General features: G+C 38.6%; 1 protein-coding gene across 1 annotated transcript in view; it reads right to left on the reverse strand.

Moving 5' to 3' along the window:
- Positions 1–25659, reverse strand: part of LOC126470959 (Down syndrome cell adhesion molecule-like protein Dscam2) — a 242310-nt gene that overhangs the window by 141007 nt on the left and 75644 nt on the right. Inside the window, exons 4-6 of the mRNA XM_050099008.1 lie at positions 14192–14338; positions 5129–5284; positions 2229–2368 (exon numbers count right to left, since the gene is read on the reverse strand). Coding sequence (XP_049954965.1) covers positions 2229–2368; positions 5129–5284; positions 14192–14338 — 443 coding nt within the window. The remainder of the gene's footprint in view (positions 1–2228; positions 2369–5128; positions 5285–14191; positions 14339–25659) is intronic.

Here is a 25659-nt window from a genome sequence, read left to right on the forward strand (position 1 = left end):
AATCTGTGAAACCCAGCTGCCTACTAAGTCTTATAGCAATGTTCTGGTTTCTTGCAGCACTGATAGAACTCAACTGAAGCAGCAATGACATGCATCCATTTACAGTAGTATTTACAAAGAAGGTCACACATGTCATCAAAAGAGAGTGAAGACAAATCTTGCAGGAGCCAGATGGCAGAGGAGTTGATAAACAAGACAAAAAGAATGCACAGAATAAGGTAATATCAGCCAATCCAAACAGCTGAAAATGCTGCCACAATGATTTTCTGTAGGCTTCCCATTCTACAACAGACTCATCATGAGCCAAAAACAGTGGGGGAGAAACGCCTGAGGTAGTGAGAGGCAAAACAGTAGGTGCAATGTGGCGAATGCCTCCTGCTATTGACTGAGTTGCTGCAACACTGCAGTAAAATCCCCTTGATCATCTACCAGCTGGCATAAAGACTCATCAGTAGGACCATCAGACATTGTAGATGCAATGGAGGACCAACCAGAGACTGAAAACCATGTGGAGAACTATCCCATCCCTGTTGCCACTTGTGTTGCAGCTGGGACAACCAACACAATGAAGGATGTTAGTGCACTTTATTAGACTGTGGCATGTACGCCACTCACCATAACATACACTGAACAAAATAACTTAAGGCAAATGTATGCAAGCAGTAATAACATGATAACTGAGTGTGAGTGTAGCATGGCAGGTTTTAAATGGGCACTCACTCATGGTGTGCTCTATTGGAAGTTCACAGTGTGTGCAAATTACTTCAAAAAGTTCCTTCATCATTGTGGCTTTGATAGTAAAGGATACTTCACCAGCTTCAGTTTCACCCATGCAAACTTTAGCGTGCATATTAACTGCATCTTAATAACTGACTCCTGTATCTGCAAATTTGTGAACAACTGCTTGGTAAATCCTGCAAGGATGCACAGTTTCTGGGCACTAATTTGCATCTATATTCTGGAAACCACTGAGATGTGCATGGCTCAAGAAAATCATGCTCAGTTTCACCAGCATCTTTCATACAGTACCAAAGTTACCGTGCTTTGTCATCAGGTGACAGACACTCACTTTTTTTAGGATGAATGAGGCAGTTCTATCACTGTGAGGTGTGAACATTATGTAAACATGTGAGAGACACTTTGGTTCTTAGAGCTCTTTGGCTCTACTCTATACAGTTCCATATCTAGTCATACAGCACACCTGACTTTATGAGGATGGAGACACCTTACACACTATCAGACATTCTGAAGTAGCAGCAAAATGTTTGTCCTGGGATTATGTAATTTCAAAGAATGCTCGCATTGTTTGACCACCCTACTCTCCAGACCTTTCACTCTGTGATTTTTGTATGGGGAAATGTGAATGGTGTCATGTACCAGACTGGACAAAGAATGTTATTTCAAGTCAATATACAGGTTGAAGAGCAAAATGACAACATCCCAGCTGACACTCTGCACTCTGTTGGGTAAAATTTATAGCAACGACTTTCTAAATGTGTGTGTCAAAAGGGACAGCAGTTCTTCTTGCCTGAATGTCTCTGTCTTGTGTGTTAGCCTGCATTGCACTGTCTATCCATTCTCCACATTTCACTGTCCATGTTGATTTATATGATTAAATGAAATACAACACAGGAATAATTGATGATTCTATGCAATGGGCACATAAATTTACACTTTAAAAAAACAGTGTTTATGTGCAGTGAGACACAAACTGCAGTTTTACACTGACACTGTTTGTCATATGGAAAACATGATGGGCAGTGGGGTCTGTATGTTTGGGCATCTGCACACTGAAAAACAAAATGGCAAATACATGCTGAAATGTCAGAGAAAATGGGCCCTGATAATATTACTTGAAAGATATGTTGTATATATCACAGCTAATAATGAAAGACACTGAAACATTAATAACACAAGGTGAGCTGGCTGAAGATTACATAGCTGAAGAACAGTTCATAATTAATCTCTTCTTTGTAATTAGACGATAATTAACTGTTCCAACTACCTGACTTTAGGCAATAAGTAACAATAAACACATTAGTTGCTAAGAAATTCTCTTGTGACCTCTGATAGGTATCACAGTTAACTGTAATTTTAGAACAAAATGGGATAACTTACTTAAGGACTAATTCATCATTGCATAATGCCATGACAGATACGTATCATTATTCTCAACACACATAACTTTTAATTTTATTTTTAAAAATTGTGAAAAATTCTGCACTTACCATGGCCATCCCCTCTAGTGATCTCATATAAACTCTATAACTTCTGATTATTCCATTAGGGTATAGTGGTGGTAACCATGAGAGTAGTATTGTTCGTGAGTCAGTCACTGCAGCTTTTATATTTTCTGGTTCAGTAGGTACTGTAATTAAATAATGGAACCTTAAGGAAACAATGGTACATGTATAGAGAAAATGTAGGTTTAGTAATATGACCAATTAAAATATACTCATTTCACAACATGAATTAGTGAGTGAAATTCACCAGATCTGGGACATGAAAATTCAGATTTGTTTGTAGTAAATACAGAGGCAAATAAACAGTTATAACAAATGACAAAAGGTCCATAGTAATTTTATAAATTATATTTGTAAAAACTCTGTTAGGAAAGAACATTAGCATGGTTTAAACAATCATACATAACATCAGATTAAAGATAAGCAGTTTTGAACTATATTAATGGACTCAATGGAAGCACACAATTATCTAAAAACTTTCCATACAAATACTCCAATGTTTAATTGTTTATATTATGTAAAGAACTTAAAGGCATTTGGATTTTACATAAATGTTAAGATATGTTAATCCAAAAATTTTTATTAAAGTTTAAAGCTGTCTTTGTTTTTACAATGAAAACCAGTTTCATTCATATCTTCAACATCTTCAGATCCCCTGCAGTTGCAGAGCAACCCATTAGTTTTAAGTTCTGTATGCAGCCTCCAAAAGTCACTTATGACTTACAAAGTATGTGAAATTCACAGGTTCCTCTGTAGTGACAGTGGCTCTGAAGATGGTCAGAAAATGAATGAAATTGGTTATCATTGTAAAGACTGTAATAAAAATTATTAGTAATTCAGATCTCAGAGATTGATACACATCAAAAAAAGTTTTTCATCACCTCTGTTCTGAGAGTTCCAGAACCTTTACAGAAAATTGGAATAGAGATCAACATAAACACCATTTCTGCCATTTTTATTGCTCATGAAAACCACACATTGCATGTTGCACCACCATACAGTGAGACCTTCAGAGGTGGTGCTCCAGATTGCTGTACACACTGGTATCTCTAATACTCAGTAGTGTGTCCTCTTGCATTGATGCATCCCTGTATTCATCATGGCATACTATCCACAAGTTCATCAAGGCACTGCTGGTCCACATTGTCCCACTCCTCAATGGTGATTCGGTACAGATCCCTCAGAGTGGTTGGTGGGTCATGTCATCCATAAATAGCCCTTTCCAATCCATCCCAGGCATGTTCAATAGGGTTCGTGTCTGCAGAACATGCTGGCCACTCTAGCTGAGTGATGTCGTTATTCTTAAGGAAGTCATTCACAAGATGTGCATGATGGGGGCATCAATTGTTGTCCATGGAGACGAATGCCTTGCAAAAATGCTGCCGATATGGTTGCACTATCGGTCGGAGGATGTCATTCATGTATTGTACAGCCATTATGGTGCCTTCTGTGAATACCAGTGGCGTACATCTGCCCCACATGCCACCCCAAAACAGTAAGGAACCTCCACTTTGCTGCACTAGTGGACAATGTGTCTAAAGCATTCAGCCTGACCGGGTTGCCTCCAAACACATCTGTGACAATTGTCTGGTTGAAGGCATATGCGACACTCATTGGCGAAGAGAACGTGATGCCAATCCTGAGCGGTTCATTCCGCTTGTTGTTGGGCCCATCTGTGCCACCCTGCATGGTGTCATGGTTGCAAAGATGGACCTTGCAATGGATGTCAGGGGTGAAGTTGTGCATCATGCAGCCTATTGCACGCAGTTTGAGTTGTAACACGCAGTCCTGTCGCTGCACAAAAAGCAGTATTCAACATGGTGGCATTGCTATCAGGGTTCCTCCGAGCCATAACCCATAGGTACCAGTAATCCACTGCAGTAGTAGCCCTTGGGTGGCCTGAGCGAGGCATGTCATTGACAGTTCCTGTCTCTCTGTATCTCCTCTATGTCCAAACAACATTGCTTTGGTTCACTCCGAGATGCCTGGACACTTCCCTTGTTGAAAGCCCTTCCTGGCACAAAGTACCAATGCGGATGCAATCAGACTGCAGTATTGACCATCTAGGCATGGTTGAACTACAGACAACATGAGCCATGTACCTCCTTCCTGGTGGAATGACTGGAACTGATCGGCTGTCGGACCCCCCTCCGTCTAATAGACACTGCTCCTGAATGGTTGTTTACATCTTTGGGTGGGTTTCAAAATGGTTCAAATGGCTCTGAGCACTATGGGACTTAACTGCTGTGGTTATCGGTCCCCTAGAACTTAGAACTACTTAAACCTAACTAACCTAAGGACATCACACACATCCATGCCCGAAGCAGGATTCGAACCTGCGACTGTAGCGGTCGCGCGGTTCCAGACTGTAGTGCCTAGAACCGCTCGGCCACCCCGGCCGGCTTTGGTTGGGTTTAGTGACATCTCTGAACAGTCAAAGGGACTGTGTCTGTGATACAATATCCACAGTCAACATCTATCTTCAGGAGTTCTGGGAACTGGGGTGATGCAAGACTTTTTTTTGATGTGTGTATTTTCACTTGACATCATGTCAAGCTTTCAAGAATATTAAGATTTTTACTGTGTTAAAGCTAAAATCATTTCAGATGATATTCACTGTCCACATGTGTGAGTAACACATGGAACTGAAATCATCAGAATAAAAATTCAGTTCTCACAGATTTATCTTCACTTGATATTAAGTCAAGCTTTCAAAAATATTAAGCTTTGTACTATGTTAAAGCTAAAATCCTTTCAGATGATATGCAGTGTCTACGTGTGTGAATAACACATGGAACTGAATTAATACTTGTTGAATTTCTTAGTCGTGTCCATTTTTGTTCAGAGTGCCATAATTAATTGAATGAGACTAACATGTGTCATACCATCCTCTTGAGTCCTGCAGAAGGTAGGTTGGCTGCTCACACCATCACCTTTACTGGTAAATGCTTGAACTTGTACACTGTAGTTGCAAAAATGCTCAAGTTTCTTCAGCTCCACTTTTTGGTCAATTGTAATGAGTTCTGAAGGAGCGGACACCCCTAAAAAAGGTTGTTATTGAGTTAGATGCAGGATATAATAATGTTATAATTTAAATGTATTGAGATGTAAAAATTTCCTATATTATGCAGTTATTGTACATTTATAACAATTTATTAAATTAATAGAAGCTACATGCATAGTTTGGCACTTCCTGTGAGCCTCATTTTTTTAGATGTGCTTTTTCCCTTTCATTTGCTTTAATTACTGCATTTTGTATTTTGCCTTTTCATCAATTAAACTGAATGTATCCTATGATATTCAAGGATTTCTACTAGGCCTTGTCTTTATCCTATTTGAGCCTCTGCTACCTGCACTATTTCAGCTCTATAAGCTAACCACTGATTTTCTGCTGTCTTTATTTCCCTGGTTTCAATCAATCATTGCCTAACAGTCCCTCTAAAATGCTCAACAAACTCTTGTCACCTTTACAAGGTGCATTCGAGTTCTAAGGCCTCCGATTTTTTTTCTAATTAACTGCTCACCCGAAATCGATGAAACTGGCGTTCCTTCTCGACGTAATCGCCCTGCAGACGTACACATTTTTCACAACGCTGACGCCATGATTCCATGGCAGCGGCGAAGGCTTCTTTAGGAGTCTGTTTTGACCACTGGAAAATCGCTGAGGCAACAGCAGCACGGCTGGTGAATGTGCGGCCACGGAGAGTGTCTTTCATTGTTGGAAAAAGCCAAAAGTCACTAGGAGCCAGGTCAGGTGAGTAGAGAGCATGAGGAATCACTTCAAAGTTGTTATCATGAAGAAACTGTTGCGTAACATTAGCTTGATGTGGGCATTGTCTTGGTGAAACAGCACACGTGCAGCCCTTCCCGGACATTTTTGTTGCAGTGCAGGAAGGAATTTGTTCTTCAAAACATTTTCGTAGGATGCACCTGTTACCGTAGTGCCCTTTGGAACACAATGGGTAAGGATTATGCCCTCGCTGTCCCAGATCATGGACACCATCATTTTTTCTGCACTGGCGGTTACCCGAAATTTTTTTGGTGGTGGTGAATCTGTGTGCTTCCATTGAGCTGACTGGCGCTTTGTTTCTGGATTGAAAAATGGCATCCACGTCTCATCCATTGTCACAACCAACGAAAAGAAAGTCCCATTCATGCTGTCATTGCGCGTCAACATTGCTTGGCAACATGCCACACGGGCAGCCATGTGGTCGTCTGTCAGCATTCGTGGCACCCACCTGGATGACACTTGTCGCATTTTCAGGTCATCATGCAGGATTGTGTGCAAAGAACCCATAGAAATGCCAACTCTGGAGGCGATCTGTTCAACAGTCATTCGGTGATCCCCCAAAACAATTCTCTCCACTTTCTCGATCATGTTGTCAGACCGGCTTGTGCGAGCCCGAGGTTGTTTCGGTTTGTTGTCACACGATGTTCTGCCTTCATTAAACTGTTGTACCCACGAACGCACTTTCAACACATCCATAACTCCATCACCACATGTCTCCTTCAACTGTCGATGAATTTCAATTGGTTTCACACCACGCAAATTCAGAAAACGAATGATTGCACGCTGTTCAAGTAAGGAAAACGTCGCCATTTTAAGTGTTTAAAACAGTTCTCATTCTCGCCGCTGGCGGTAAAATTCCATCTGCCATACGGTGCTGCCATCTCTGTGATGTATTGACAATGAACACGGCCTCATTTTAAAACAATGCGCATGTTTCTATCTCTTTCCAGTCCGGAGAAAAAAAATCAGAGGCCTTAGAACTTGAATGCACCTCATATTGGAACTGCTGATATCAATTTATGTTTTTTGAACAGGTAGTGGCTATTATTGTGGATTGACCTTAAAATGCTGGGTAGCATCACACAGCAGTCCTGTAGGGACATGCCTTCTATGGAGTACAGCTCTTGTGGGTCTCCTGAAGACTCAGAATTTCAGGCTAAGAGTGTTCTCCACATGATTTTCATATTTTGTTGCTTACAACAAAAGGCAATCAGCAGAGTGGCTGAACCTTCACTGTCAAATCCCTATATCTGTATATTTGTATTATGGTTTGATATGTCATTGATCAATAGTTAATATTAATGTTCAAATATTACTGAAGACAGATTTTTGTTCATGGGCATTGCCATTCCGTCTGCTGCAGAAAAGGCATATTAAGTTTCCAAATGTATTGCTAGGGTGCAGTGGAATATGCTTGCATAAGTGGCACCACCTAGCTAGATTTTCATGAATGACTACGTGAAATAAGTGCATGAAATAGGTCCTGTTACATTTTGTTGCTAAGAATTTTGTTACTTGCTGATGGTGTTTGTGGGATAAACTCTGTTATTATCAGATTTCTTTTTATGAATGTGTCATGGCTGAGTTATTACTAGTTTTATTTTCTTGTGAATAACTATAAAGTACTGAAAGTTTGAAAACAGCACAATATAAATCCCATGTGCAATGTATTAAACAAAAATTTTGAATGTGACTTCAGCAAAAGTGAAGGTACCTGATGTATCTCAACCCAAACTAAACATTAATCAAGGTTTGTGTTTGAAATTTTGTGAAGAGGTCTCAAGGCAATGAAGAATGCCTTTGTTTTAATGACTTCCACCCCAACTCATTTATCATGTCCATGGCACTCTCTCCCCTGATTCAAGGAAATACAAAATGAAGTGTCCTTCTCTGGAATTTTTTTTGTGTCCACCTCCAGTCCTACTGAGTAAGGATCCACCACTGTACAACAAAACTCTAGCGGAGGATTAGCAAACATAGTGTAGGCAATCTCTTTAGTAGACCTGTTGCATCATCTAACTGTTCTGCCAATAAAACAAAGTCATTTTGTTTGTCTTCCCCACAACATTTTCTACATGATAGTTTCAATTTATATTGTTTGTAATTGTAATTCCATGGCATTTATTTGAATTATCAGCCCTTAGGTTTGTGTGAGTTATCATGTAATCAAAATGTAATGGATTTCCTTTAGTACTCATATGGATGACCTCACACATATTCTTATTCACAGTCAACTGCCACACTTAGCACCAAACAGATACTGTGTCTATGTCATTTTGCAATTGGTTTTTATCTTCAATTGACTAGTTGGTAGATGACAGCATCATGTGTGGACAATCTAAGAGGGCTGCTCAGATTGTCTCCTAAACCATTTATATAGATAAGAATAGCAGGGAACCTGTAACACATCCTTGGAAAACATAAGATATCACTTTTCCTTTACTCAATGACTCTTCATCTATTACTGCATACTCTGACCTTTCTCACAGAACCATGACTACAGTCACACAACTGAAATGGTTCTCAATAGGCACATAATTTCATTAGAAATCTCATTTGAGGAATGGTGTCAAAGGCCGTCTGGAAATTTAGACAAACGAAACCAATTTGAGATCCCCAGTCAATAGCAGTCATTAATTCATGTGAATAGAGAGTTAATTGTGTTTCACAAGAATGATATTTTCTGAATCCATGCTCACTATGTGTTCTTCAATGTAATTCATGATGCTTGAACACAGCATATGTTATAAAATCCTACTGTGAATAGCTATCCATGATGTGGACTACTCCTATTTTCTGTAGCAGTTCCTCTTGACTTGGTAATTATTAAGTGCAAATTCCATACAGAAATAAATGTACGTGGATAGCAGAATTCAGAATTTTGGGATGCTTAAACAATGACCTGCACAAGTTTGTGCACTGATACAGCAGTTCTTTGTAACTGCAGTCCTTTTGGTTAAGAATATTCTCTGTGAATGCACTGAATTGCCAAAAATTATAATACTTTTCAAAAATCTATCTTTACAAATCTGCAACTTGGTAGCTAAACACCTTCTTGGGTATTGGTAAGAACAGATTCCAGTTTGGGACAGAATTATCATAGGTCAAAAGTGTAGACTCAGCAAGTTAATGATTTCAAAGAGAAACAACACAACAGATATGTAACAGATGCTTTCACAGGATTGGGATTTACAGTATATGGTTTGGTCAATACTTGGGTCTCGGAGCATCACATGCCAAGATATAAATGGCAGAGTTAAAAACAAGTTGAAGTCCTAGGAAATATCTCATCAAATCAAAGGAGTCAGCGTGTTATTATGATTAAACTTTCAAGAACCAAATGATCACAATTTGTATGATTTTAAGACCACAATCAAAACTCCAAGTGAAATTGAAACCTATGTAGTTTTCATGACCAAAGGAACTGTTAACCAAGATTTCTTGAGTTTCAAAAGTGGATCTACCAGCTGATTATCTTCAGGTATCATTAGATGACACTTCCAAGCAGTACATGGTTCAAATAAATTGTTCACCTTATATCAATATCACCAGCATTAATATGGAATATCCAGTGCCCCAGCAACCTTTCAGAGGTTCTTTGAACAGCTAACCCATTTTGTTCCTTCCTGCATGAGTTAACTGAATGGAACCTGTGTCAAATGGCCCATTAAGGAAGAAGATACAGAAATGTGCATCTACATCTACATACATAACCCACAAGGCACCATACTATGTATGGTGGGGGTACCATTTCTTTCCTATTCCACTTACAAATGGTGCGAGGGAAAGATGAGTTGTTAGATGCCTCTGCATGAGTCCTGATTTCTTTTATATTGTCTTTGTGGATCTTATGTGAAATGTACATTGGTGACAGTAGAACTGTTCTTCAGATAGCTATGAATTCCTGTTATCTAAGTTGTGTGTCATGAAAAGAACGTTATTTTCCCTCCAGAGATTCACATTTCAGTTCACATGACACTTCTGTGTTGATGAAACCTACCAATAAAAAAATCAAACAGCATCCTTCATAAACACTTTGGTGTCTTTCTTTAATCCAACCTGGTGAGTATCCTAAGAATAAGTCAAACAAGTTTTCTCCATATTATTTCATTTTTAGATGAGTTACAGTTTCCTAAAACTTTACCGATAAACTCAAGTCAACCATTCATCTTCTATACTACAGTCCCTATGTACGTGCTCCATTTCATAGCAATTTGCAGTGTTAGGACAAGATATTTAATTGACATGATTGTGTCAAGCAGCACACCACTAATACTATATTCGAACATTACAGGATTGTTTTTCCCACTCGTATGCATTAACTTACATTTTTCTGCATATAGGACAAGATGTCATTCATCACAACAAATAGAAAATCAGTCTAAGTCCTCCAGTATCCTTCTACTCAATGACATTACTTTTCTGTATACTATAATATAATCATCAACCATTTGCAGATTGCTACTTGTCCTGTCTGTCACATCATTTATGTGTACACCGAACAAATTGGAAAACTTATTGCTTCCTGATCAGCATCCTAGACAGCATGGCCACCCAGTTGGCTTCTACATATATGGAAGAAATAACCAAGATACCATCAACTCAAAACTTAAAAGATCTCCAGATGAATCATTATATTAAATTTAACCCACATGCAAAATAGTATCACATCCATCAGAGGAGCTCTGCCAGGAAGATGTTCTGTAGATTTGGTATGCAGATTGTGAAAATTATACGTGAAAACTTTAGCCATTACTGCTGTCAGGTCCATTCTTGTACATATTATAGTAGGGATACTGCTCACAGCCACTACACAGGCACGCTGTCTGACTTTATAGTGCCTCAGAAATGTTATGCGAAGTATAGTTTAGTTATTCCTAAGCTGAAAAAGAGTCATTACTTATATTTATTTCCCTACAAAATTTACACCAACATTTGTATGCTATAAAGTTACACCTCATCATAGATTACAAACTTGAGCTTGCCATTTTCTGCCTATTAGGAGACACACCAGAGTGGATGGCTCACCATCTTCAACTATCTTTATTGCACTACAGCATGGTATGCAAATGCAGAAACATTGTACCTTCTGTCAGTGGGACCTGATACATCCTTTGATATAAAATATGTAAGATTTTCCAATGGATGTATCTTATATTGCTTCACAGATAGATCAGGAGCCAGTCCTGTGGAAATCATACAGTTTATGAGTTAGGTGTAGCCATCACAAGAAAGGTATGTGAATGATCCACCCATCAGTCAGTACTTTACATCACAATGTCATCAATGTGATGCAACTAGAAATCTCCTACTGCAATTGATCTTTTGTGAGTGTTGGGTAGTACTATCTCCTTCATTAATAACGAAAGTTTATTGGTTACACCATTATGGTGTCAATCACATGAAACAGTTAACTGAGTATCTGGCATAGGGCTGTGAAATTTAAGCAGAGAACCAAGCACCACCTACATAAGTCTTACCTTGTAGCCTACACTATCAAGGCCATGTTAAAAAATCATGTGGATTTCAGTGACTATTTTGTACAGTCATAGTGAATGCTCTCTCAGGCAAATGCAGAAACATTGTACCTTCTGTCAGTGGGACCTGATACATCCTTTGATATAAAATATGTATGTCTGTAATATCAATATTGTTGATATCAATGGGTGGTTGGAAAGGTATTTAGACATAATATGCTAGCCAGATCAAAGGAAGATGTGTTGAACCATTTATCAGATATTTATATGCCTACTCTGTTAAATGGGAGAAGCCCATATGATATTTAATATGGACAATAGCATCATGGCTTATTTCAGGAAGTTCATCCCCAGGAAAACGGTTGGACACTTCAGTAAAAATTCAACTTTAAACCTTTGGACACAGCCAGGATGTGAACTTTTTGATAACCAAAGGCATGGCCATAAGGAACTGTCACAATATTATCATAACATTGTTGACAGCAAGAATGGTGGACATCCAAACACCAACCTGTCACCAATATCAAATTATGTACTGACACTTATGCATGACTCAGGAAGTGCTGCCAGCACCTGTAAAATCAAACAGCTACAGGATTTCAACCAGGGAAATGTCCCCAAGTGACATGCAGCCCACCAAGTATTTTTCCATCCTGGTTTTTCATCGATTTTTAAATATGAAGAAGCTGAACCGCTTGCAGTGGTGGACACAGAACAGTCACTATCAAAACCCCCAATATGGATGAGGATTTTATACTACTCACATCATTGAAGATACTCCTGAAAACCAATTTCAGAAGCCATATCACCCCATGATTCACACTGTCAGCACTTAAATGTCTGCAGAGCCATACCCCTGTCCTTGATTTCAGAGGAGCACTCCTCACTCAATCAGAAAGTGGACTACTTTTCAGCCAATGGGGGTGTGCCAATAGTACTGGCAATTGAAACAGTGCATCAGGTTAAAGACGTATGCACCAACATAAGGCAAATAAACCCTGCCGATATATGTTCAGGCAATGATGGAGAAATACAGATATCTTGTTGAGTTCAGCATTATACTCTTCATCATGTTTTTGACATACATTGTTTCCTTAAATTTCCACTCATCTTTCACTCCCTGCTGTCCAGTATTCAGTAAACCTCTACTAGAAAAAACGTCTTTGTTGAAAATGAGGATGTTGTGCAGTTCTATTGATACTGAGAGTTCTTCAAACTACTTAGCATTATAGATGTGTTTAGTTTGATAGGGAACAGTTATTTCTTCCAAAAGCATTTCACTTCTGAACCACTTGGGACATTTGTGTATTCCAACATATTATAAGCCTTTGTATTAAATGGTTATGCATTCTCTTATGAAACATTTACATGAGAAGTTTCACTGGAAAATAATGCAGTTAAAAAAAAAAAGTATAGCAATCATACCATATAGCAAAATATTTGTAATTTGTGGTTGCAAAAACATTATATGTTGTTAACAATTACATGCATACAAAATAAAGGTTACAAGCAGATAATAAATAAAACTCCTAAAATGATCTCTCTCCTCCTTTTTTATAGTGAATAAGATAGTATGAAGAGGATGCAAAGTCCTTTTAAATGTAGTAAAGTTCTTAAAAGCTGATGATCTCGTTGTGCTATCAATAGCTCTCTTGGTCATTGAAGTATTTTTTCTGACATATGGAGTGATTAAGGCTTTTGAACTGAATTACCTACCTGGAAATTACAAGCTGCCTCAGGCAGAGCCCCACATTCACGAACAAGCCCAGTGTATCTTTGGTGTAACAAGTGTCCCTGAGGCTGCCACTAATGACTATTTTAACCCAACAGTCATCCACCCCTTTGACATGTAATATACCCTGAGGCTAGGGATTTCACCACCCCATGATGTTGGTAATTAAGGAAAAAGCCATGTTTTCTGTATCACACAACATTCCTCTGTCATATCATATGGTGGTCACACAAGGATTTCAGAGATTACTTTGTGATCCACTCTACATTCTCAAAATATTTTCTCTGCAACCAGAGTTATGGAATACAGTGTGTGAATGAATGAATGAGTGAGTGAGAAATGGCAACACTGGTCTGCTCACAACTCTTAAGCTTTGGCTTTTCCAAATCTGTAACCAGCTAAGACCAGCTGTGTTTCCTGAGTTGTTTATCATTTGGTATGGCCCAGAGTGGAACATATAGCTTGCAAAATGCTAGAAAAAGACTTGTGAACTGAGAAAAAGTAGATCACAGTCAGTATAAAAATTGTCTTCTGTATGGTTCCCAAAGTGAAACAAAAAGGACAGAGTTGAAGCACATACAACTGGACCTAAAAGAAATACAAAATTATGACATTCTATTCCAAGCAACATAAAATGTTCATTGGTTATTATTTATTATTATAGTAAATTTCATTATACATTCTTAATTGAGGTTGCCTACTACTGGGATATATTTTATACAAAATTTCCTTTTTTACCACTCTCATTACATACAGCGAATTTCCTTGGAATGACTAACTGCTCTACTTTTATCCATGGCTTACTGTTTTCTGAGAAAGCTACTTATCATCTGCTGTAAACTTTATTGCTTTGTCTGTTCCTCTTAATGAAAAAATTTGAGTTCTACAGTCACTATAAAATCAAACAAGCAAAACTCCAACTGTTTCTAGGACAGAAGGACATTATTACCTTCTCCATAGCATAAAGGTTTGTAAAGCACTTTGTAGCCTCTTAGTATTCCATTGAACTCTGAATCTGGTGGTGGAGACCAAAGCACCAGGATGCTTTGTGATGTAAGAGATGTGCACTGTACATCATTTGGTGGTGCACCTGGAACTGAATGAATAATAATTATATAAATAATAATATGAATAATTATATAAAAGTATCTTTAACTGTTTCTAATATATATGTGACTAGCTGACAACTAATTTAATGACTCAAGGATACCTAAAATACATCTGAGATAAAAAAACATCCCACACAAGGTTAAAATTTAATATGTAGATTTAGGTGAGTGATTTATTATGCAACATACGTGAAAAACAGCCAGGTTATAGTAAATTAATATTTCCTGCTAATTGTTTCAGGGATTACATTTTGCAACACACAGAATATGCATATATAAATATGCAGACACTTATCCTTCCATTACTTAAATGGTTTGCTAGTCCACATTTAACTCTCTGATGTTTGTGGCTGAATTTAGGTGCAGCAAGATACATTTCACTAGATGCAGTGGCATTTTAACAAACATTCATTTGCCTTTTCCACTGCACTATCAGTGTGATAACATGTGTTATTTGCTTGGCCTCTGTGTGCTGTAAATGCCTGTTGATTATGTGCACTAATGTACCTGTGTGCTGTGGACATCTTTACATGTACAATTGAATTTCTGTCCTATTCATGCAGTATCCATTCATAGTTCAGGTTGTTGGTTGGAATATGTGTAGGCATTTTCTGTTCCAATTTCCTGGTAATGTTTTCAACTTCTCTTTACATTTCTGGCTAACTGATTGAGAAAAAGAGGTTTTTTCATCACTTTTCACATGTGTTTGAGGATTGTACTTCAGAGCATAAGTGCTGAATAGTAGATGGTCATCTTGAAATGATATTTCAGACTGAGTGAGCTGGCACAATAGTAAGATATTGCACTTGTATTTGGAAGAACAGTGGTTTGAATTCCTTTCTGGCCATCCATATTTAGGTTTGTCATGATTTCCTTAAACTGCTTAAGGTGAGTATCAAGATGGTTCATTTTACATGGCACAGCTGATTTACTTCCTAATCTGATTGTGTTTTCTATCTCTGATGACCATATCTTGGACAGAACACTTGATTCTAATCTTCCATCATTCATGATAATTCTGATACAATACCTTGTGATATTAGTGGTAAATGAAAGAAATTTATTTAATTCATTTACTGAAAACAATATGAAATAATCATTTTTGTTTTTACTCCAATGTAACAAGATATAGGACTGCTTCATTGTAATTTGGCCTTTCAGAATTCAGGTAAAATATTAGTAATCTTTGGCCCATTGCAGTACAGCTGAAAACTTTAGTTTCCAATGAAGTTATATTTCAATAAAATTTATGGTTTTTGACAGTGCTGGACTTCACTAATAACCCTGGCAGTATCTGGGAAGAATGAACACTGTCCATTCAGACTGTTATTCAAGTACAGATAGGTTTATCTGGCTTAAAAAAAAAATAGCATCTGCTCTTGTTTGTAATAATGGATAAACCACATCAAAGTTGCAAGAGGAACTGATCTGATGAGAAATGCGTTTATATCAATTGACATATTTCTTATTGACAATTAATCTGTACGAAAAAGAAGAAGTATGAATTGTGGCCACCTTTAGTGCCATAAAAATGCTTAAGATGGAACAGGCTGACAAGATGCCCAATGAGTGGGGCAAGTAAAAAACACTGCAATTTCTTGATCAAAACTCAAGTATGGTGCAGTTTTTTTAGTCTGAACCTACATGTTTTAATGTCTTGTGATTTCCATTGGGTGTTAAGTGTGCAAGATATATCAATAATGGATTTTAATCAGCCTCTCTGGTCAAAGAACTTCTAGAAACATATACAATGGAATGGTGAAAAGATGATATAGGAATAAATTGTAACTACAAAAATCTTCTAATACTTCCTGAGATCCATTTTACAATTGTTATAGCAAGGAAATAATCTAATAAAAGTGTAATAATGTGTATGTGTGCAGTTAACACAGGACTGGCATTCGGGAGGATGATTGTTCAAATCCGTGTCCAGCCGTCCTGATTTAGATTTCTGTGATTTCCCTAGATCACTTCAGGCAAACGCTGGGATGGTTCCATTGAAGGGGCATGGCTGATTTCCTTCCCCATCCTTCCCTAATCTGAGCTTCTGCACCGTCTCTAATGACTTTGTTGCTGTTAAGATGTTAAACACTAATCTCCTCCTCTCTCTTCTTGTGCAGTTGACAGAAAAAAGAAACTTTGAAAGAAAGCAGACACAAATAAAATTCATGAAACCTACTCTTATTTCGAGTACCATGGTATGACTCTACAACACAAATAAAAGTAACAAAGCAATATAAACTGTACAGGAATTATGGAATTATGGCATGAGTGATATGTCTCAAAACAGTATTTCAAAACAGGAATACTATTAAACAAAATTCAAATATGATGAAGCATCTAACTTTACCAGTGCCTTTTAAAAAGCCTCTAACAAAAATAAATGTGGGAAATACATTGATTGCACAAAAAAGTATTTTGATGTTTAACAATATTATGAAAAGGAAAGTTGCTACTCACCATATAGCGGAGACGCTGATTTGCAGATAGGTACAATGAAAAGTCTGTCACAAATAAGGCTTTTGGCCATTAAGGGCTTCGTAAGCAACAGACACACACACACACACACACACACACACACACACACACACACACACACACGCACACACGCGCGCGCGCGCGCACGTGCAACTGCAACTCACACACATGACTGCAGTCTCAGGCAGGTGAAACCACACTGCGAGTAGCAGCACCAGTGCATGATGGGAGTGATGATGAGGTGGGAGCAAGGAGGAGGCTGGGGCAGGGAGGGGGAAGAATAGTATGGTGGGCGTAGTAGATACTGAAGTACTGCGAGTTAGACAGTGGGCAAGGGAGAGGTGGGGAGGGTGGGGGGGGGGGGGGGGGGAGTGGAAAACGAGAGAAGTAAAACGTCTGAGTGTGATGGTGGAATGATGGATGTATAGTGCTGGAATGGGAACAGGGAAGGGACTGGATGGGTGAGGACAGTTACTAATGAAGGTCGAGGCCAGGAGGGTTACAGGAATGTAGGATGTACTACAGGGAAAGTTCCTACCTGCCCAATTCACAAAAGGTGATGTTGGTCAGAAGGATCCATATGACACAGGCTGTGAAGCAGTCATTGAAATGAAGGATGTCATGTTTGGCAGTGTGCTCAGCAACAGGGTGGTCCACTTGTTTTTTGGCCACAGTTTGTTAGTGGCCATTCATGTGGACAGACAGCTTGTTGGTTGTGAGGCCCACATAGAATGCAGCACAGTGGTTGTGGCTTAGCTTGTAGATCACATGGTGGTTTCACAGATAGCCCTGCCTTTGATGGGATAGGTGATGTTCATGACCGGACTGGAGTAAGTGGTGGTGTGAGGATGTATGGGAAAGGTCTGGCATCTAGGTCTGTTACAGAGGTATGAGCCATGAGATACAGGGTTGGGAGCAGGAGTCGTGTAAGAATGGACAAGTATTGAGTATATTATGTAGGTTTGGTAACGACTATGGGTGGCTAGGCTATACAAAAGGGACCTCTTGGTATGGAACCGGTGGCAGCTATCGGAATTGAGGTATTGCTTGTGGTTAGTAGGTTTGATATGGACGGAGGTATTGATATAGCCATCTTTAAGGTGGAGGTCAACATCTAGGAAGGTGGCTTGTTGGGTTGAGTAGGACCAGGTGAAGCAAATGGGGGAGAAGTTGTTCAGGTTCTGGAGGAATGTGGTCAGGCCATGGATTGTGGGTGAGGACATTCACAATGAAATTCTATATACATGCACCCAGCATGTGAAGAAGAAGTAACAAGAATCATAAACAAGTTGAAAAACCCAAAGACCTTGGACATCTATGGTATCTCAAACGAAATTGTTAAACATGGCTAATGAATCCATCACAGAAGGACTGTATCCAGACAGTTTAAAAATTGCTAGAATGCTACCACTATAGAAGAGGGTGACAGTACAGAACCTGATAACTACAGACCGGTTAGTATTATACTGGTAATATCTCATATCTTTGACCACATTCTGTATAATGGCTTAATAAGCTTCTTCACATCATAGAACATCATAGCCAGAAGGCAACACAGAATCCAAAAAGATAAATCTACTACCTCAGCAACACAAGAACTTGTGGAACATATACTACAAACACTTAACAGGGAGGAATCAATAACTGCTGAATTTTGTGATCTATCCAAAGCTTTTGACCTAGTTAATCACAACATTATTATTAAAAAACTAAAATTCAAGTTTGTAAGAGGCAATGAATTCAATCTTAGAAAATCCAACTTAATGAACAGATATCAAAAAGCAGAAATAACAGGTGAGTAGACAAATAAATACTACTGAGAATGGTAATGATCCAGAATGGTGTGCCCCAGGGGAGTGTCCTAGTGCAACTGCTATTCTTAATATGTATTGGGGACCTACTGGATGAAATTCAACAAAAATCAATAATATTTGCAGATGATATAAACATGAGAATGGATCTATAAGAAGCTACACATGGAGCTGAAAATGTATTATGCACACTAATAAATTGGTTCAGAAATAATAAACTGATTAAAAAAATCATGAGCCTTAAAAACAATCAAGGAAAACAAACTTGAACAAGTACCATGTGTAAATTGTCTAAGTCTCTACTTTGATGATAAATTAACATGGGCAGAAAAGATCAATAGTATAAATCGTAAATTAAATTCAGGATGCTATGCACTATGGAAGTTAGCCAAAAATTGTAAGTATTTAAATCCACAATTTTTTTTTACTTTGTGCACTTTGAATCCATGTATTTTGAAATAGAACTATGGGGAAGCTCAGTACATACAAGAAGGTAATCATCATAAATAAAAGGGGTATGTGCATAATGACCAATGCGAAACAATGAACAAGCTGCAGATTGAAATTTAAACTGTTAAACATCTTAACAGCAATATATATAAAAAGTCAGTCTAAATTTGAAAACTGAATAAATCACAGAATAATGTAGATAGAGAGGTACAAATTGACACACATGCTTGGAATGACATGGGGTTTTATTAGAACCAAAAAAATACAAAAGTTCAAAAAATGTCAGACAGATGGCGCTTCATCTGATCAGTATAGCAATAATTAGCATAACAAAGTAAGACAAAACAAAGATGATATTCTTAACGGGAAATGCTCAATATGTCCACCATCATTCCTCAACAATAGCTGTAGTCGAGCAATAATGTTGTGAACAGCACTGTAAAGCATGTCCGGTGTTATGGTGAGGCATTGGCGTCGGATGTTGTCTTTCAGCATCCCTAGAGACATCAGTCAATCACGATACACTTGCAACTTCAGGTAACCCCAAAGCCAATAATCACACGGACAGAGGTCTGAGGACCTAGGAGGCCAAGCATGACAGAAGTGACAGCTGAGCACACAATCAGTGCCAAACGATGCGCGCAATAGATCTTTCATGCATCTAGCAATACAGGGTGGAGTGCCATCCTGCATACACATCATATGTTCCACCAGGTGTTTACCAGCCAGGCTGGGGAGGATGTGATTCTGTAACATATCAGCATACCTCTCACCTGTCATGGTAGCAGTTACAAAACCAGAATCACGCATTTCCTTGAAGAAAATAGGTCCGATAATGGTAGATGTGGTGAATCCAACCCATACCGTGACTTTCTCGTTGTGCAATGGAGTTTCCACGACAGTTCTAGGATTTTCAGTAGCCAAAATTCTGTAGTTGTGGGTTTTGACAGACCCTCGGAGTGTGAAATGAGCTACGTCGGTCCACAACACGTTACTCAACCAATCGTCATCTCCCGTCATCTTTTGAAACGCCCACACCGCAAATGCCCTCTGCTTCACTAAATCGCCAGGTAACAGCTCATGTTGCTGATGGATTTTGTATGGATAACATCGGAGGGTACGCCTCAGTGCCAACCAAACAGTAGTGTATGGAATGCCGGTGCGACATGCAACTGCACGAGCGCTGACTTCCCCATGCATAGACGAACCTGCTACAGTCTCCATTTCTTCCTGAACTGTCTCAGCAGCATTACGCCTTGTGCTTGGTCGGCCACTACAGGGTATATTGTCTAAACAATGCGTGGCTTCGAACTTCGAAATCATTCCCGCCACAGCTGCATTTGTCAACAGACCTTTACTCGTTTGAATTCCCTTCCTATGGTGATAGGATTGTAACGCTGAACTAGCACATTCCCCATTCTGATAATACAGCTTCACTAAAAGCACCTTTTCAGGTTACCTCAACATGCTGTGACTGCTGGCACATCTGATTCTCTCTCTCATTACAGCTCCTTTTATACACGATTGTTATGCGCAGTCACTGATGTTTTGCTATCCATTTTGTGAACTTTTTTTTTTTTGTTCTAATAAAATCCCATGTCATTCCAAGCATGTGTGTCAATTTTTACCTCTCTATCTGCATTATTCTGTGTTTTATTAAGTTTTCAAATTTATACTGACTTTTTGATCACCCGGTATATAGGTTGGAACTTAAATAGTGGCAACACTGCTATGGAGACACTATGCAATGGAATCTACTATTGTCTCTGATAGCACACGTTGTTGACATACCTACCTTACCTCCGAGCAAATGGACTCGCCCGTCCCACGTCACCGACATGTGCACATGTGAGGGAAACACAGTCACTTGTGAGTGAGTGGTCTAACATAACGGTGTTACTATGTTTTTGAAACAGGAACAATGGAGCTGGATCAAGATTGAATGTACCAGAGATCATACAGCATGACAGTGTCATCAAGATCTTCAAGAGGCATCCGGGGAATTGGCATTATCCTACAGAACAGTGGCATGTTGGGTAAAAGCCTCAATAAAGATCGGCAAACTGTGGCAGACATGCATTGGGCAGGTTGTCCTAGCATCTCTGAAGAAGAAATGCATGCTGTTGCCCCATTAGTGGACAGTGATCGACATCATACGATTTGTAAGCTCGCCCACAAAACCAGATTAGCGCATACAACTGTGCTTTGCATCCTGAAGGAATGCCTGGGCATGCGAAAAATTGCATCACGATGGGTTCCTCATGACTTGACGGAAATGCAAAAATGGATGCATTACAACACTGCTCAGACACACTTGGAGCACTATGAACGAGAAGGAGAAGCTTTCTTATGCTATATCATAACACTGGACGAGATGTGGGCCACGTCTTATGAGCCAAAACTGAAATGCCAATCCCACGAATGGTGTCATTATGGGTCACCGCGAAAGTCAAAAGTGCTTCAGAGTCTCAGTATGGTGAAAGTTATAGTGATTCTTGTGTACGACTGTGATGGTATTATCCTAATGCATTACGTTCCTCCACAGTAGACCGTCAATGTACAGTATTACTGTTCATTTTTGGAGCACCACCTGTGACCAGCTTTATGAAAGAAGGAAACACTTTCTGCACAACCCATCCATCATTTTGCATGACAATGTGCAGGTGCATACAGTGCAACCTGTGGCTCCTCTGTTCAGTCGATGGGACTGGGAAGTACTGTACCATCCACCATACTCCCCTGACTTAAGTCCTTGTGACTTTGATTTGACTCTGAAGATGAGGGCACCACTTCATGGCATTCACTTCAGAACTGTTCCAGAGATTCGGCAGGCAGTAGACTGCTACATTTGCACCGTCAACAGAACAGGCTCTGCTAATGGTATACTATGCCTTCCACATTGCTGGCAATGGGTTCTACATAACGCTGGTGACTACTTTGAAGGACAGTAACAGGTGCAAACATGTAACTCATTTGTATTGGTTGTGAAAAAATAGTTGCTACTATTTAAGTTCCAACCCTCGTAAAATACCCTACTACACACCAAGAAGAACATTAGGAATTTTAACAAAAATGAAGAGGTTCACCAACATGAAACAAGAAACCATTGGAACCTGAGAGCAATCCAACACAGGACAAATTACTAAAAGAATTTTGTAGCATACTTGGAAATGTTCTCATTCAATTGCCTTCCAAATAGTAAAGAACATTAATACCTTTAAAGGCAGTGTCAGAAAAATACAGAAGAAAAATTCACTTTGTTCCTTAAATGAATTTACTGATAACTGCAAGGAAAACCCAAAAATGAGACTGAAAAAAGGAAAAGTAACCCTTATTTAATTTAAAAAAACAATATAAATGTATCTTTATAGATTGAAACATAAGGGAAATAGTCACATACTGTGAAAAATAACTGAAAACACTGTGAAATATCTTAAATATATTATACTGTAATCTGTGCTACACAGGCACTGAGATCTAGAATGCACTAAGTAATTGTTATTGTATGATCAAAATGTCAAGGCCTATATTTAACGATACAATGTTCTCAACTGAAATATGTCAAATAGCTAAATAAATAAATATTGCAAATTGTCTGTCTATTTTGTTCACTGCATGTCTTACTAGCATGCTTTGCACAACAACCAAACTAAAGTAAACTATGGTATGTATTATCCAGACAGATGCCTCTGATGGCATGATGACTGGACAAATGACAATCTGTATACTTATTAACAAATGAGTTCATTTCTCAAATTATAACAGTAAGGCATACATGCAGAATTGCAGGTTTTAGGATTATGTAGCAAGGAAGACACAGTGACAACTGCAATGAAGTGGGATGTCACTTTTATCATAGACTTAGAATCGTGTAGAAAAATGCATACAAACCCATAGTTCTTAGTGAAAAAAGAAATTCTAAGATCTCTCTGATTTTTCCATTATGGTAACTAGTTCTTGAAGAAGCATGAAAGTCAGACACTAATTATCTGAATGACTTCTCTTTTTGTCATATTACTTTTTGCCTCAAACGGCGAATTAACTGTGTACAAGGAGATGGCACACTAAGCTGTACTTTGCATCCCAGAAGCACTGTTCACCACTTCACCAGCTATTTCATATTCCTCTATTCCAACACTGTTAAATACCCATCAGAATGCCACTTCCTTTCTTGCTAAAGTAAATGGTAAATGGTGTCCAGGATGATTTGGTTACTTCTCTCTGGTGAATAAAAGTGGTACTGTATATGGACTGCACAGTATTTAAACATTGAAGCACATGAAAAATATTTTTGCCTCAACCATGGTTCTTCTGCTACAATGCCTTCAGGGTGGGGTGACATTCAGTGCTAAGCACAACAGATTAATTTGGAAGATGAATTTTGAAGTCATGGTCAAGGAAAGTGTTTGTAAGGCTTCCAAATAACTAGGACAGAGACCTAATACAGTTTTGAGATGAAACCTTCATGTTTATTATCCCTGTCAGATGTTGCTCTCTTTGAATTCCAAAGTGTCCTCATAGTGTTTGAGTGTCACACAATAAATGTTCCATACATGGATAGAGATGAAAATAAAAGCAACAGCCCATTAGAGGAAAATCTCTATTGGATTTACATCACATGGAGCTGCTACTGGGCAGAAAATGGCAGCTCCTCATGAAACAGAGCAAGCTGGAAACTCCTATCTGCTCTTATTGCACCCTGTAAATATTTTTTTTTTTTACTCATTTGTAACTTTTCATTCAAGTGTCTATACATGTGTAATATGTACCTGAGTCCATCAAAACTGTAATCAGACTTCACAACATCTCTGTGAAAGTCCTGTGCGATCTAGCATACACATAACACATAAGTATCAAAATCTTAAAATATTGTAATTTGCATGTCTTACCTTGGTGAACCACTTTGGTCAAAGTTCAGTTCATGCCTGAACATCATTCATGCAGTACGTCATTGTTACTGCCTGCTTGTATTGTATTAACTGTTCAGTGTTAACTAAATAAATTTCTGTGCATTACCATCAACTGTAGTGTAGCTTACTGTGTCCACCATCTGTGTTATCTGAAACCTATTCAACTGTGACACTTCATATGCAAAAATGCACTGTCGCTGTATTTACCAATGTCAAAATGGTTTTCAGGAATGTGGAAGTGTTTATCTACAAAAATCCATTTCATGAGAAAACTGGAACTGGTCATTGTACTGCTTATAGTGACAATAAAGGATGGAAAAATCACACTAATTAAAAGTTGTGTGGTGCATCTTATCAGAAGTTTTCCCATAATACCAGTTTAACAGCAACTTGAAAAACGTTTTACAATGTAGCACCAAGGGAGAATAAAGATTTGCAGGTAGGTCATGTTCCACTTGGTGCCCGGTGGTTTCAGAGGTGGCAGTTACTAACAATACAGCAAAAAGATTCGCAAAATATTGAAGTAAAAATGTAGAAACTCATAAAAGTAAATAGTAGCATTAAGTTTAATCGACATCTGAAACATATGAATTGTGAGGGACAGCGAACAAATAAACTTTTGTATGGCACAGTAATGATGAAAGATAGGAACAGTGGAAATAATTATGGAGACAGTGCACTGTGTAATAAAAGAAGAAACCAGATTAAAATCAATGGCGTGTAGATGCATTAATGACAGCCACAGTGGCCGGCTTTGGAAGCACTTCAGCCAATGACAGGATGTGGAGGATGACAACAGTTTTGGTGGACAGCAGTTGGTGAAGAACCAGCCAGATGCTGGTCCATATGTGAATAAAAAATTAAATGACTGTATGGCATTGTTGGCCAGGAGTACCTGTTTGGGGAAGTTTGGCCACCATGTTGCAGGTCTTATTTCATGTGACGCCACATTGGGCAACTTGCACATTGATGAAGATGAGAACAGCATAAAATCTCCAACCCGGATAGGAATCGATCCCAGGCCTGCTGCATGGGAGGCAAGTGCATTACCACTGAGCTAAGCAGGTGGACATATGTGAATAAATCAGACTGAAGTGGAAATAATGGGCACAATTATGAGCACATTGACTACAGCAGTAATCAGCACCAAGACAATTCTAGGTTAAAGTGTTTGTTTCTAAAAGTGTTCAAAAGATACTCAGAAATGAGTGACCAAGTGGTAGAACGTAAGGCATTTTAGCATAAAATATACAAAAATTGTGTAGTTGAAAATATTAACGTATGAGTGAGGTTAATGACACAGTAGGGGTCAGAAATTAATAGTTTGACAGAAAACATAGTTGACTTCTATAGTGGCTTTGCATGTGGCATGAAATCAGGTTTCTGTAATGTAGGTAATAAATTAGATTCGATGCAAAAAAGCATTGGAAGTAGAATAGACAAATTTGGAGAAAATATGTGATTGACATTAGATGCTTGGAGTCAAACTGTGTGGCCTAGTAGAGAAAAGCTTGAAAAACTGCATAATAAGGAACAGAATTTGCTATTGATGATTCTTGTCAGGATGAATTAACAGACATAGTATATATTTATTCTTATGGTGATAACACTGAAATTGTTTCTGATGCAAAACATGTAAATAAGATTGATGCTCAGAAT

This window comes from Schistocerca serialis, chromosome 3, assembly GCF_023864345.2.
Source record: "Schistocerca serialis cubense isolate TAMUIC-IGC-003099 chromosome 3, iqSchSeri2.2, whole genome shotgun sequence".
In the NCBI taxonomy this organism is placed as follows: domain Eukaryota; kingdom Metazoa; phylum Arthropoda; class Insecta; order Orthoptera; family Acrididae; genus Schistocerca; species Schistocerca serialis.